Here is a 16,876-nt window from a genome sequence, read left to right as displayed (position 1 = left end):
ATTTCAACATTTAACTTTAAGTGTTAGATTGTTATTGATGTGTAGTGTTTGATAACAAGTGCGTAATCATGGTGCGTAACTTCTTCCTTCACGCATCAAATATACACCAGATCATTCAATTGGAACTTCCGGAAAATATGATCTTTTATTACTCTAATGATGATGTTTGAGGAAAATATATATTTGTAATTTTTCATAATTTAGTCCTTACTTTAATTACAGTTTGAAAGTATTGAAATGACATAAAGGTGACGTAATATCCTTGTGTTTTTTGAAAGTTTTTACTGCGTATATATATATAGTGGAGGTTTCGACTCAAAATTCAAACATTGATAAGCATAGGCTAGTTTCACAGTTCAAGCTTTCAGAACAAACCCGAGATGGTTCTCACTAACTTGGTAAGTATACTCTTTGGGTTGTATTAATAAGTGGTGGTAACATTTTCTTTCCTTGTAGTTTTGTTTGTTGAGGTACCTGAGAGGTTATGGAAAACAGAAATTTTGGAAATAATTTGCAATTTTTATTTCATAGAATAAGTAAATATTAAATGACTAGTCATTTTTTGCCACGCCCTTTTCGGACAGAAAGACTACGGCAAACCAGATAGTTGGTGTTTTAGTGTGGTATGTGAAGATACAAGAAACAACCGAAAGTTATCTTTCTATTTATTTACCTTTAAATAAATGGAAAATGACTTACCTAAAATGCATACGTCAATTAAACTTCAAAAAGATAAGTTCTAGACATCAAAATGTCTAAACCTTTTGTGAGGTATTTCTGGTCTTTTTCTAGCAGGGTAATCACAGGACACATTTTGAACATACAGCTATTGTTCCGTAACATATACGTTCCATTGAAATCCACAGGAAATACTGTGTATGTTTCCATCAACATTAAAATTTCTGGTTCGATCACAAATGTCCTGGGACTGCTTTGGAATCTGTAGGATATCCAAAGTATGTCTTGTGGACATATTGTTCTAGATAGGAAATATGAATACATATTGTTGCTCATTTAACTAACACTTGAGTAAACATTTCAATTAATAGATTATGAACTTAATTAGAATGTTCAAACAAACAGGTAATCGATCCAAGAACATATAAAATGGACGGCTGAAACCTTTAAGAAACTAATGATTTCGCAATGTTCTCATTTATTCCTTGTTGCTATGTATTGACTTATTACAACAATGTTACAATTAACGTTTATTTGTTTATTTGCTTACTTGTAGTTTAACTTGTCTTTTCTAAGATGCATATGCGAGACACGAATTTGTAATTGGAAGTAAAATCCGAATAGTATCCGTTCTAAATGGTAATTGAATCCGAAATTTTAATGCCAACGTCAAGAACATTATCCATCTAACCATAATGATGAAATTTATCCTCACTGAGTTATAGTTGTTCGTAAAATAGGAAACTGGAGTCAAATAAGTACATTCACCTTGCTTCACATCAAGGTAATTTATTGATAAGATTTGAACATTCGTTAGAAATTAATACTACATTCTAATATAGGAGTGTCTCTTAGTAGCATAGTTGCTAACCAACATGGCTTCTGTGGTTTGCAATTCGAGACTTGATCAGTATTTTTGTGTAAATCTGAGTAGTGGTTTTGGGTTCCTCTTTAAGAAGTAGATACTGTATCATACAATACGTACATAACAAACTTTAAGTAATCAATCACTATATTAGGGAATTTTAATAATGATAAAATGCGTGTTCTGTATGCTAGAAGATACTTCTTTGGTCGAAAGTGTTGGCACAACACAAGATTTGAGTTAATGCTGTCTCGAAAAATGTGTAGTAAAAACTGATGTCTTATCACAAAAAATAATTATGCTTCTTTAGCAAGCTCTGTCTCGTCCCGATTCTTATCACGAAGATTCTGTTTCGTCTCGTCTCATATGCAACACTACATATATTATTATAGATGGCACTTTCTATTGGTAATAAAGGACTATAAAATGAAATGAAATCTTTAAGCTTTACGTCCCACGGTTATGCCGGTTAGGCTAAAGGAGACGGCGATGATGAGAAATGAATGAAATGGTGGAATGAAGAAAGTGGGAGGAAACGGTAGAACCCCGAGGAAATCCACGAGCACGGTGTTTGTCCACCACAAAATCCACACGGCGCGAGCTGGGATCGAACCAGGGATCCCAAGCACCGGAGGTGAACGCACTAACCCTGAGCCATCGCGCCCCTAATAAAGTACTAGGATAAGCACCTAAGTACCAGTTATATTACTTAGCAACTTGTATTAACAAATACTATATTAAAGGAAATAAGAAAGTGTTTGTTGTCACTATTTTGTAAAGAAGAAATTAGGGTAACCAATTCTACGTCACTTCAAGATTCATAGATTAGTAAATAAATTTATTATTATTATATCAGTAGTAGTGGCCCCGTTATGGCCGAATGACTCATCCTCACTCTCTTTTACGACCAGGGTGAAAGGTCAATGACCTGGCCCGGGGTCAATGACCTAGGGGTACCTAGGACCACCCCCTCTAAATTTTGGCAGGGGTACCTTGGCCCACCCCCTAAATTTTGGCAGGGGTACATAGGACCACCCCCCTTAAATTTCGGAAATTGCCAAATCTAAAAATTTGGTATGGTAGCCTAGGACCATAGTATGTACCTCTATCAGTATTGGGTGTCTATGTCGTTCCCTTTTATGGGTAAAAAATTGCCAAAAATTCAAATTTCGGGGGTTTTTGACCTAATTTATCCCCTTGGATGAGGTATTATTATCCTATATAGTTATATGGGCGTATACAGGGGTCCATTACCTTTCATAACATATGGGTATATTAATGCACCCCTTGAAAAATTTGGGAGGGGTACGTTGGCCCACCCCTTAAATTTTGGAAATTGCCCAATTTAAACATTGGGTATTATAGTACAGGACCCTAATATGTATCATGATAAATTTGGGTGGTCCACCTCATTCCCTTCTAGGGGTATAAAATTGCCAAAATATAAACGTAAGCAATACGTTGTACCACGTGTTTGGTCTTTTGGCCCAATTTGTCCTCTTGGATGAGGTCCTATTACCTTATATGGTTATATGGTCATGTATAGGGGTCCATTACCTATCATAAGACATGGGTATATTAATGCACCCCTTGAAAAATTTGGGAGGGGTACTTTGGCCCACCCCTTAAATTTTGGAAATTGACCAATTTCAACATTGGGTATTATAGTATAGGACCCTAATATGCATTATGATAAATTTGGGTGGTCCACCTCATTCCCTTCTAGGGGTACAAAATTGCCAAAATATAAACGTAAGCAATACGTTATATCACGTGTTTGGTTTTCGGCCTAATTTATGTGCTTGGATGAGGTCCTATTACCTTATATAGTTATATGATCATGTATAGGGGTTTATTACCTATCATAAGACATAGGTACATTTGTGCACCCCCGGGAGGGGTACAATGGTCCACCCCTTAAATTTTGGAAATTGACCAATTTAAACATTTGGTATTATAGTACAAGACCCTAATATGTATTATGATAAATTTGGGTGGTCCACCTCGTTCCCTTCTAGGGGTACAAAATTGCCAAAAATATAAACGTAAGCAATACGTTATATCACGTGTTTGGTTTTCGGCCTAATTTATGTGCTTGGATGAGGTCCTATTACCTTATATAGTTATATGATCATGTATAGGGGTTTATTACCTATCATAAGACATAGGTACATTTGTGCACCCCCGGGAGGGGTACAATGGTCCACCCCTTAAATTTTGGAAATTGACCAATTTAAACATTTGGTATTATAGTACAAGACCCTAATATGTATTATGATAAATTTGGGTGGTCCACCTCGTTCCCTTCTAGGGGTACAAAATTGCCAAAAATATAAACGTAAGCAATACGTTATACCACGTGTTTGGTTTTTGGTCGATTTTATTCCCTTTGATGAGGTGTTATTACCTTATATGTTTACATGAGCGTATACAGGAGTCTATTACCTTTCATAAGACATGGGTATATTGATGCACCCCTTTAAATTTTGGGAGGGGTACCTTGGCCCAACCCTTTAATTTTGGAAATTGCTTAATTTCAACATGTGGTGTCATAGTACTAGATACTAATATGTATCATGATAAATTTGGGTGGTCCACCTCGTTCCCTTTTAGGGGTACCAAATTGCCAAAATATAAACGTAAGCAATACGTTATACCACGTGTTTGATTTTTGACCTAATTTATCTCCTTGATGAGGGCCTATTACATCATATAGTTATATGGTCATATAGGGGTCCATTCCCTATCATAAGACATAGGTACATTGATGCACCCCGGGAGGGGTACAATGGCCCACCCCTTTAATTTGGAAATTGCTCAATTAAACATTTGGTATTACAGTATAAGACCCTAATATGGATCACTATAAATTTGGGTGGTCCACCTCGTTCCCTTTTAGGGGTACAAAATTGACAAAATATAAACGTAAGCATTACGTTGTACCACGTGTTTGGTTTTTGACCTAATTTATTCCTTTGGATGAGGTCCTATTACCTTATATGGTTATATGGTCATGTATATGGGTCCTCGCTATCATAGTACATGACCTCAATATGTATCATGATAAATTTGGGTGGTCCATCTTGTTCCCTTTCATGGGTAAAAATTGCTAAAATATAAACATAAGCAATATGTTGTACCATGTGTTTGGTTTTTGGCCCAATTTCTTCCCTTTGATGAGGTTTTATTACCTTATATGGTTATATGGTCATGTATATAGGTTCATTTCCTATCATAAGATATGGGTACATTGATGCATCCTTTAAAAATTTGGGAGGGGTATCTTGGCTCATCCACTCGGTTTTAGAAATTGTTTAATATAAGCATTTGGTATCATAGTACAGGTCTCCAATATGTACCACTATAAATTTGGATGGTCCACATCGTTCCCTTTTCATAGGTAAAGAACTACCAAAAATCAAATTTCGGAGGTTATTGACCCCTATTTAGCATGTTATATGGTTTATTACCTTTATATGTTTATGTTCCCTTTTAAATTTGGGAATTATCAAATAACAAAATTCGGTAAACGTTTTCTAAGACCCCATTGTAGATGTTGATGTTCCTCTTATGGCCAAATATTCAAAATGTAAATGTTATTGACCGGCTTTATTATTGAATAAGTACAGGATTTATTACTTTTTTTCATAAGACACAGGTGTATTTGTGTACCAATCTTAAATTTTGGAAGGGGTACATTTCTTATTGTCGTATCAATAATTGGTAATTGTTCATTGGGTAAATCATTACGATCACGTGATCGGTTATTGACCTATGATGGGATTAGGAGTCCAGGACATTGGTACATTGAAACTTTGTAGGATAATTTGAGAATGCGTCATTGGTTTTGATTATTCCCGCCAAATATAAACGTAAGCAAGACGTTGTACCACGTGATTGTCCTTGATGAGGTAGTGTACAGGGATTCATTTCCTTTGTTGTGGTACTTCTTAAGTTTGAGTACACACACACTTCTAGAAAACAGTTGGTTCTACTCAGGTAAACAATTGACGGACATTATTGACCTTATTGAACATATAATGATATGATTAACTCTAAGACTTAGGTATATCAAGAGAAGTATTCTTTAAATTTGGGAATGGTGATAAACAGAATTTTAACATGAGGTGCGAAATTTGAAACAATACATTGAACTTTAGTCACAGCTCATAGTCTAAGATCATTGGTGGTGATTGATTTGAAATCTGATAGCTAACCTTATTGAATCTTATGACTCATAGACGAAAGGCAATACATGCTACAACAGTTTAAAATTTAATCATAAGGTGATGTAATCTGACACTAGCAAAGTTATTGTGTATGCAATTTGATTGGATGATCACTATCTTTCCTGCAATCTGATTGGTTGATCACTATCTTTCGTGCAATCTGATTGGTTGATGATTTTCAAATCTTTGCTGTATTCAGTTTTAAGTTTAACATTTAAAAATCTTGGTTTCGTTCATCATTTTGCACTCACTGATAAATATGATCAAAACCGTTTATTTGTTAATCGAATAGTTAAAAACCGGTTAAAGTTTGACGGTTAACCGTGAAACGTAAAATTTTTTGCTTGAAACTTTTTGTTTAAAAATTCTTGCTTTCAAATTTTTGTTTGATTTTTTTTGTTTCAAAATTTGGTTTGACATTTTTCGTTTCCAAATTTTTTGTTTCAAAATTTTTTGTTTAAAAATTTTTCGTTTGAAATTTTTTGTTTGAAAATTTTTGTTCGAAAATTTTGTTTAAAATTTTTTGTTTGAAATTTTTCGTTTCCAAATTTTTTGTTTGAAATTTTTTGTTTCAAAATTTTGTTTGAAATTTTTTTCGCTTCAAAATTTTGTTTGAATTTTTTTCGTTTGAATTTTTTTCGTTTCAAAATTTTGTTTCAAAGATTTTTTGTTCTAAATTTTTGTTTCAAAGTTTGGTTTGACATTTTTAAAAGTTTGTGCACTCATTAGTAAAGAACCGGAACTGTTTAGAGCAAAAACCTCTGGCAACATGTGGTGCAATAGTACATGTCAGAACATGATAATGCAACGTCATCAGTTTTGCATCATCGTTCGAGTTAGTATTCATGATAACATCATCATGGCTACTTGTCTGCAGTTTCTAAACACACGTGATGTGATGAAATCATTTACCAAGATTACTGATTTACAACAGAATGTACCTTATAGAATCTTAGCTAGCCAAATGATCCCTACAAAGTTTGGATTAAGAATCGTAGTGAAGCTTGAAAATGATAAGAATATAATTTTACCAGCAAGATATTTACCCATGGAAGCATCAAAACAAGAAGAACTACTGCGTTTCTTAAATACTGGATCTGTATCTTTATGTTATAAAGGATTCTTGGGTCGAAGTCATCAACTTGAATTTAGTACACAGCAATTGTGATGAAATCATGAATCAGCACATTTCTTTCCAATGACGTCAGCCGTAGTTGTATGAATTTGGTTGGTCGGCATGACGTCAGCAACTGTGATGAAATCATGAATCAGCACATTCCTTTCCAATGACGTCAGCAATAACTATAAACCAGCAAATACAGTGTCATCCCACGAAATCATTTGAGCAAGTGCTTTTCAGGAGGAAAGATGTGTACTTCTAACGATAAAGAGTTCATCTTCGCAAGCTATTATCCAATAAATATATTTCAAACAAAACATGTGATGATTGGTATCAGTGCTAGAACATTTGAACCTGTGATTCGATTGAGCAAAGCAGAACAATTTGGTGTACAACTGACCTGTGAAGAATGGCACGAATCGACCAAATGAACGATTATTTTCATGATGAGCTAAATGTGACCATAGTCAAATCATTAGGCTCAAATCATGAAGTGGTGCTGCGTACAGTCCTCGAAGAGAAGATGGTGCTGTTACGTAAAAAGAGTACATCTCATGTCCCTCGCAACATGGTGTATCTAACGGAAACAGAATGGAACAAATTCATCAGCGTATTCCAGTGTGTGAAACATGCAGTGGAAGTGTGCAACAAAACTAGTATATTCCTGAAAAAGTACTATTTTGAAAAATGTGTTATGCATATTGTACAACATGTATCTAGATATTGTGATGGTTGTCAACATCGTTCGTGGGTGCATAATTGTATTGATAAACAGTTTATTTGTGATCAAATGGACATTGAGTTTCCACCAATTGATATTGCACTAGACCTTAAAAGACTTCAACTGGAATTAAAATTATATGCTAAAGACAAACTAGTGCAAGAAGTTCAAAATACATTGTATCGACAATATCCAGATCATAGACCTATATCTGGTATGGATGTATGTGGAGTGTAATAAAATGATCCATTTCAATGAATTGTGTTTTTTCATTTCAAGTACAAACCCAGGCAAAATTTTGAAACGAAAAAAATTCAAACGAAAAAAATTCAAACAAAATTTTGAAGCGAAAAAAATTTCAAACAAAATTTTGAAACAAAAAATTTCAAACAAAAAATTTGGAAACGAAAAATTTCAAACAAAAAATTTTAAACAAAATTTTCGAACAAAAATTTTCAAACAAAAAATTTCAAACGAAAAATTTTTAAACAAAAAATTTTGAAACAAAAAATTTGGAAACGAAAAATGTCAAACCAAATTTTGAAACAAAAAAAATCAAACAAAAATTTGAAAGCAAGAATTTTTAAACAAAAAGTTTCAAGCAAAAAATTTTACGTTTCACGGTTAACCGTCAAACTTTAACCGGTTTTTAACTATTCGATTAACAAATAAACGGTTTTGATCATATTTATCAGTGAGTGCAAAATGATGAACGAAACCAAGATTTTTAAATGTTAAACTTAAAACTGAATACAGCAAAGATTTGAAAATCATCAACCAATCAGATTGCACGAAAGATAGTGATCAACCAATCAGATTGCAGGAAAGATAGTGATCATCCAATCAAATTGCATACACAATAACTTTGCTAGTGTCAGATTACATCACCTTATGATTAAATTTTAAACTGTTGTAGCATGTATTGCCTTTCGTCTATGAGTCATAAGATTCAATAAGGTTAGCTATCAGATTTCAAATCAATCACCACCAATGATCTTAGACTATGAGCTGTGACTAAAGTTCAATGTATTGTTTCAAATTTCGCACCTCATGTTAAAATTCTGTTTATCACCATTCCCAAATTTAAAGAATACTTCTCTTGATATACCTAAGTCTTAGAGTTAATCATATCATTATATGTTCAATAAGGTCAATAATGTCCGTCAATTGTTTACCTGAGTAGAACCAACTGTTTTCTAGAAGTGTGTGTGTACTCAAACTTAAGAAGTACCACAACAAAGGAAATGAATCCCTGTACACTACCTCATCAAGGACAATCACGTGGTACAACGTCTTGCTTACGTTTATATTTGGCGGGAATAATCAAAACCAATGACGCATTCTCAAATTATCCTACAAAGTTTCAATGTACCAATGTCCTGGACTCCTAATCCCATCATAGGTCAATAACCGATCACGTGATCGTAATGATTTACCCAATGAACAATTACCAATTATTGATACGACAATAAGAAATGTACCCCTTCCAAAATTTAAGATTGGTACACAAATACACCTGTGTCTTATGAAAAAAAGTAATAAATCCTGTACTTATTCAATAATAAAGCCGGTCAATAACATTTACATTTTGAATATTTGGCCATAAGAGGAACATCAACATCTACAATGGGGTCTTAGAAAACGTTTACCGAATTTTGTTATTTGATAATTCCCAAATTTAAAAGGGAACATAAACATATAAAGGTAATAAACCATATAACATGCTAAATAGGGGTCAATAACCTCCGAAATTTGATTTTTGGTAGTTCTTTACCTATGAAAAGGGAACGATGTGGACCATCCAAATTTATAGTGGTACATATTGGAGACCTGTACTATGATACCAAATGCTTATATTAAACAATTTCTAAAACCGAGTGGATGAGCCAAGATACCCCTCCCAAATTTTTAAAGGATGCATCAATGTACCCATATCTTATGATAGGAAATGAACCTATATACATGACCATATAACCATATAAGGTAATAAAACCTCATCAAAGGGAAGAAATTGGGCCAAAAACCAAACACATGGTACAACATATTGCTTATGTTTATATTTTAGCAATTTTTACCCATGAAAGGGAACAAGATGGACCACCCAAATTTATCATGATACATATTGAGGTCATGTACTATGATAGCGAGGACCCATATACATGACCATATAACCATATAAGGTAATAGGACCTCATCCAAAGGAATAAATTAGGTCAAAAACCAAACACGTGGTACAACGTAATGCTTACGTTTATATTTTGTCAATTTTGTACCCCTAAAAGGGAACGAGGTGGACCACCCAAATTTATAGTGATCCATATTAGGGTCTTATACTGTAATACCAAATGTTTAATTGAGCAATTTCCAAATTAAAGGGGTGGGCCATTGTACCCCTCCCGGGGTGCATCAATGTACCTATGTCTTATGATAGGGAATGGACCCCTATATGACCATATAACTATATGATGTAATAGGCCCTCATCAAGGAGATAAATTAGGTCAAAAATCAAACACGTGGTATAACGTATTGCTTACGTTTATATTTTGGCAATTTGGTACCCCTAAAAGGGAACGAGGTGGACCACCCAAATTTATCATGATACATATTAGTATCTAGTACTATGACACCACATGTTGAAATTAAGCAATTTCCAAAATTAAAGGGTTGGGCCAAGGTACCCCTCCCAAAATTTAAAGGGGTGCATCAATATACCCATGTCTTATGAAAGGTAATAGACTCCTGTATACGCTCATGTAAACATATAAGGTAATAACACCTCATCAAAGGGAATAAAATCGACCAAAAACCAAACACGTGGTATAACGTATTGCTTACGTTTATATTTTTGGCAATTTTGTACCCCTAGAAGGGAACGAGGTGGACCACCCAAATTTATCATAATACATATTAGGGTCTTGTACTATAATACCAAATGTTTAAATTGGTCAATTTCCAAAATTTAAGGGGTGGACCATTGTACCCCTCCCGGGGGTGCACAAATGTACCTATGTCTTATGATAGGTAATAAACCCCTATACATGATCATATAACTATATAAGGTAATAGGACCTCATCCAAGCACATAAATTAGGCCGAAAACCAAACACGTGATATAACGTATTGCTTACGTTTATATTTTTGGCAATTTTGTACCCCTAGAAGGGAACGAGGTGGACCACCCAAATTTATCATAATACATATTAGGGTCTTGTACTATAATACCAAATGTTTAAATTGGTCAATTTCCAAAATTTAAGGGGTGGACCATTGTACCCCTCCCGGGGGTGCACAAATGTACCTATGTCTTATGATAGGTAATAAACCCCTATACATGATCATATAACTATATAAGGTAATAGGACCTCATCCAAGCACATAAATTAGGCCGAAAACCAAACACGTGATATAACGTATTGCTTACGTTTATATTTTGGCAATTTTGTACCCCTAGAAGGGAATGAGGTGGACCACCCAAATTTATCATAATGCATATTAGGGTCCTATACTATAATACCCAATGTTGAAATTGGTCAATTTCCAAAATTTAAGGGGTGGGCCAAAGTACCCCTCCCAAATTTTTCAAGGGGTGCATTAATATACCCATGTCTTATGATAGGTAATGGACCCCTATACATGACCATATAACCATATAAGGTAATAGGACCTCATCCAAGAGGACAAATTGGGCCAAAAGACCAAACACGTGGTACAACGTATTGCTTACGTTTATATTTTGGCAATTTTATACCCCTAGAAGGGAATGAGGTAAACCACCCAAATTTATCATAATGCATATTAGGGTCCGGTACTATAATACCCAATGTTGAAATTGGGCAATTTCCAAAATTTAAGGGGTGGGCCAAAGTACCCCTCCCAAATTTTTCAAGGGGTGCATTAATATACCCATGTCTTATGATAGGTAATGGACCCCTATACATGACCATATAACCATATAAGGTAATAGGACCTCATCCAAGAGGACAAATTGGGCCAAAAGACCAAACACGTGGTACAACGTATTGCTTACGTTTATATTTTGGCAATTTTATACCCCTAGAAGGGAATGAGGTGGACCACCCAAATTTATCATGATACATATTAGGGTCCTGTACTATAATACCCAATGTTTAAATTGGGCAATTTCCAAAATTTAAGGGGTGGGCCAACGTACCCCTCCCAAATTTTTCAAGGGGTGCATTAATATACCCATATGTTATGAAAGGTAATGGACCCCTGTATACGCCCATATAACTATATAGGATAATAATACCTCATCCAAGGGGATAAATTAGGTCAAAAACCCCCGAAATTTGAATTTTTGGCAATTTTTTACCCATGAAAGGGAACGACATAGACACCCAATACTGATAGAGGTACATACTATGGTCCTAGGCTACCATACCAAATTTTTAGATTTGGCAATTTCCGAAATTTAAGGGGGGTGGTCCTATGTACCCCTGCCAAAATTTAGGGGGTGGGCCAAGGTACCCCTGCCAAAATTTAGAGGGGGTGGTCCTAGGTACCCCTAGGTCATTGACCCCGGGCCAGGTCATTGACCTTTCACCCTGGTCGTAAAAGAGAGTGAGGATGAGTCATTCGGCCATAACGGGGCCACTACTACTATATCCTACCTTAATCTACTGCATCACTTTTGTGTTCTAAATGAATATTGTGTTAAAAAAGATATTTAGTAATTTCAAAAGTAAATAGATAACGAAATACTATATTTAGGAATTAATTTTTCTTGTTTTTACTACTACATTCATATCATGTTGCCAGTAATTTATACAATATTTCAGATACTTTCAATGGTTATTTTCACCATACTTCACGAAGTCAGTTTCGGAACTGGTAAGTACACATCTCTCTTTCATACAGATAATATTTTTCCTTTTCCTTATGTGAACTTCTTTTTATAAATTGTATTATATACCGATTTTCGTCTTCTAACACGAGAAATTCGTAAGTTAACCTGTATTTTTACGTAAGTTTTAACCTCCCTCTTCCCTTTTGAAGCCCTCTTCTTTCCCTTAGAATACAAACCAAAAAGTTCTATATGGCCTACGGCCTTTTCCAAACTACCGTCTCCTCGATAAAACCACTTTGAAGTATGCCAAGTGAATGGTGTGGACTTCTGTGTCGAACAAAGTCACAAACATACAAATACATATTCTATATTGATTTTTATATATAAAAATATGCCTGTGTGAAATTCTCAACTATAGTGCGAAACACGTAATTCACTTGAATTCTATTTTTTCTATTCTTTCTGTATTTTTTCAAAATGAAATCTTAGAGTTTAACGTCTCACGATTATGCCTGGTAGCCTAACTGAGCAAGTGAATGATAATGGAAAAATTGGTGGAATAAGAAAGTAGGATGAAACGGGAGTACCCCGAGAAAACTCACGAGTACCATGTTGTCCTGGCTGGAAATCGAACCAGGGACCCCATGCATTGGAAGTAAGCGTTCTACCACTAAGTCATCATACCACCCTCTGACTTTTTTTTTTTATTAATGTTCAATACCGTTATGTGAGGACCAGAAGAACATAAATCGGAATCACCTGAGTTTTGTGGCCTCGTTTGGGAAACTCCAGTATAAACTATTAAATCTTTGCCCTAATTTCAAACGAAACCTTTGATCAACAGGACACTGGAAGCATCACGTAGTTTCTTGGAACTTCACTAAAAATCTTTCCACTTCGTATTTTGAAAGGTACAAGACAAATTCTTGTTTTAATTGTTATTTGTTAAAGTGTACTAGAGCACCGAGGCTATATGAAACGTAAAATACGTAGCATGAGCGCCCGAAAAAAAAAATTTCAAGGGAAGGGTCTCAAATCCCTGGTTGCTCTATTATGTTTGCTATTTGTATTTCTATTTATCTGTATTTCGTATTTGTATTTGTATTAGAAAATAGTAAGAGGTTTAATACATTTTCGTGAGCCGGGAATTGCTCGGGCGCCCATGTTCCGTAGTGAAAGGTGAAATCCGTACCACCGTAATACGTTCACTCCTTTCCTTCTGGAAAATAACTAATGACCATGTGTAGTAAATGCTCGTACGCTAGACACTAAACCCTCGGGGAAGGCTAACATCAGTTTCTGTCACAATCATCTGCCGCGAACAATTTTGAAATGAAGATAGCAGTATTGATTAGAGATAGGGATCAATACTGCATTACAATTATCGACTTCCACTTGCCACATTTTGTGTTCATTGCCGAATCCCTTAGGCTAAATATCATAATCGTGGGGCGTTAAACTGAAAGACTTGGTTTCATTATTTATTTATTTATTTATTTATTTTGTGATTAATAAAGGTCAGAGCCAGGTGCACACTCACGAGATCATCGGGTCTCGACCCCCTAAAATTACGTAACTCAACTAACATTTTTGGCCTTTTTTCACATCGTTGGGTACTTATTTAGCAGAGAATTGATTGGTGTAGGCTAATGATTTGATTTTACACCTCATCTCTACTCTTTCTTTTCTCATAAAAGAAACTACCTCTATCATATTTCCTTAAAAAATATAGGTGGCAGTAATTAAGAATCACTTATCGTATTTTCGGGTGCAGACTAAGAGAGGTTCATTATTACATAGAAGTGTTGGACCCCGCCAGCAAACATTGCTGGGTGCACGCCTTGTGAGAGCTCAGTTCATTGTGCAAATCATATAATTATAATAACCTCACCAAAAGTTGAATAAATGATAACTTTTCCGTAATATTTTTATGTAATCTTCAATACATTGTTTTAAATAAATAATTTAAGTTATTCAAAGCCTGATAAGTAATATATGAGTGTTTATTTTTATTATATCATTGAAAATTAAGGGAATTAAAATGTTCATTGTTTTTTTCTTTCTCCCTTTCTGTTTTCTTTTATTCTTTGTGTTTATCTTTATTTATTTATTTGGTCTTGAATAAGAAGTAATTAATGAAAAATATAGTGATTACCGTAACATTGAATAGTAAATGCATGCACATAGAGTGCACTGATTCTATTCATAGCCGGCGCTGTCTTCACATTATGAGTCCCTGGGCAAACCAGATTGGTGGAACACTTACAATTAAATTTTACACGTAATCAATTTAATTAATACATGCTATTTTGGTCGTGGGGCCCCATAGTAAGTCATCATACTCATGTATTGAGATCAGGGCTGGATTAATCCATCTGAAGCCCCGGGACTATAGATAATATGTGACCACTGCAGACTTCACCAAATACATATCTGTGAAAATACAATAGGAAAGTTATGGGAATACGTTTCATATGTTTGCTTGTATCTTATTTTACGATAATGATTGTATCTTCATGATCAGTTTTAGAAAGTCAGTTGAGATTTTGATCAGAGTGGAGGTACCTGTCCACATGAAGGCAGAGGGATGTAGAGTCTAAGCCCCCTTAATCCGGCTCTGATAAAAGAATTATTATTATTATTATTATTATTATTATTATTATTATTATTAGCAGTAGCAATAGTAATAATAAAATTAATAATAAACATATAATGGCTTGTTGATATAGGAATGAGTGTAACTCACAAAATTGAATGCACTTTTTAAATTAAATTTAGTTTTCTTTATCATTCTAAATGCTCTCATTCGAGATCATTTAGTATGATATTCTAAATATGTTATATGTTTTTTCAGCTGAGCCGATTGGCGCTAAAAGTTACAGCAACAGCAATCTGTTATCCATCCATAGTGTTCCTGTCATTATAAAACATGGACATGGAATTGGTGGTGGATCTGGCGGATTTGGAGGTCTTGGTGGTGGGTTTGGTGGATTTGGCGGTGGATCTTCTGGAATTGGCGGTGGATTCGGAGGTATAGGCAGTGGAATTGGTAGTGGATTTGGAGGTCTCAGCGGTGGAGCAGGCGGAATTGGTGGAGGTTTTGGAGGACTTGGTGGTGGTTCCGGAGGCCTTGGCGGCGGATTTGGTGGTGGATCTGGCGGAATTGGTGGCGGTTTTGGAGGACTTGGTGGTGGTTCCGGAGGCCTTGGCGGAGGATTTGGTGGTGGATCTGGCGGAATTGGCGGTGGATTTTTTGGTTGAAAGCTGACAATTCAATTTGTGTGAACAACATCAACAGCTTGTAACTAAAATAAATATTTTATTTCATAAGTAAAAGTAGTACATCTATTCCTATATAAAATTAATTGACTAAGCGAAAAATTCTAAATCTGTGTACAGAGTATGATGATGTATTTTTCTTTCTTTTTTTTTCAAGCATGAAGGTATAATTTATCAGAGCATGAAGCGTTATGTAATCCACAGAAACAAAAGGAAACGTGTTATGTACACTGAAAACATACTGTGTTTGCGTGAAAAATACTATAGCTTCATAACCAACTATATAAATCATAAATAATTAAATCTGAAGCTTTAGGAAAATAATGGTTCAAAGCTATCAGTGGCGGATTCACAGGGATCTCGGAGGAACTGACACATTCAAAAGCATTTTTTAAAATTTATGGAACCTTCCAGCAGATTATGTAGAACAAATCTACAACTTACAACTTACTATTTTGCCATAATATTAATCACTACTACATTAACTTCGAAGGAGAAGAGCTATACCTTTCATCAACCTTTATCTTTTTTTTTTTTTTTTTTTTTTTTTTTGGTATGATCTCGCTATGTGTCCACCTGATGCACAGCCTTTTAATAAAATTTACTATTACTATAGGCAGTGTGGGAATTAGATTCTTAACGCTAAGGAGCAGAAAAGAATGACACCCAACAGCAGTGACGTACTAAGTAGGGGAGCGGGGTGAAGGCCCCGGGCTCTGAAGTAAAGACATAAAACTCGGGAGTAAAAAAGAGAAAAGAAAAGAAGGAAAGGATAAGAGAAAAAAATACTTTTAATATTGCTAATATGTACTTAAATCCTCTTTCAGACCGCGGTGGCTCAGCGGTAAAGCGTTCACTTCTGGTGCGTGAGGTTCCGGGTTCAATCCCAGGTTCCGGAAAGTGAATTTTGTGGTGAACATTCACTGTGTGCGTGGGTTTTCCCGGGGTTCTCCCGTTTCCTCCCACTTTCTTCATTCCACCATTTCATTCATTCCTCATCATCACCGTCTCCTTTAGCCTAACCGGCATAACCGTGGGACGTAACACTCAAAGATTTCATTTCATTTTTTTTTTTTTTTTAGTATAGGCTGCACAAGCATGGGACGGAAAATTCAAAGATTTAATTTAATTTAATTTTTTAATTCCTCTTTCTGAAGTGGGCCCTGAATGTTGCTC

At 35.1% G+C, this 16,876-nt stretch overlaps 1 protein-coding gene across 1 annotated transcript; it reads left to right on the top strand.

Moving 5' to 3' along the window:
- The first annotated feature begins 313 nt into the window (after positions 1 to 313).
- On the top strand, positions 314 to 15,781 carry LOC145684896 (uncharacterized). Its single transcript, XM_081757248.1, has 3 exons — positions 314 to 398; positions 12,414 to 12,465; positions 15,276 to 15,781. Exons 1-3 carry the CDS (start codon positions 381 to 383, stop codon positions 15,680 to 15,682), a joined length of 477 nt encoding a protein of 158 aa, XP_081613374.1. The 5' UTR covers positions 314 to 380; the 3' UTR covers positions 15,683 to 15,781.
- The last annotated feature ends 1,095 nt before the right edge of the window (positions 15,782 to 16,876 follow it).

This window comes from Thermobia domestica, chromosome 5 (assembly GCF_964235325.1).
Source record: "Thermobia domestica chromosome 5, izTheDome1.hap1.1, whole genome shotgun sequence".
Lineage (NCBI taxonomy): Eukaryota > Metazoa > Arthropoda > Insecta > Zygentoma > Lepismatidae > Thermobia > Thermobia domestica.
Note: the sequence above shows the minus strand (reverse complement) of the source record. Positions and strands in the feature narration are given on the sequence as shown.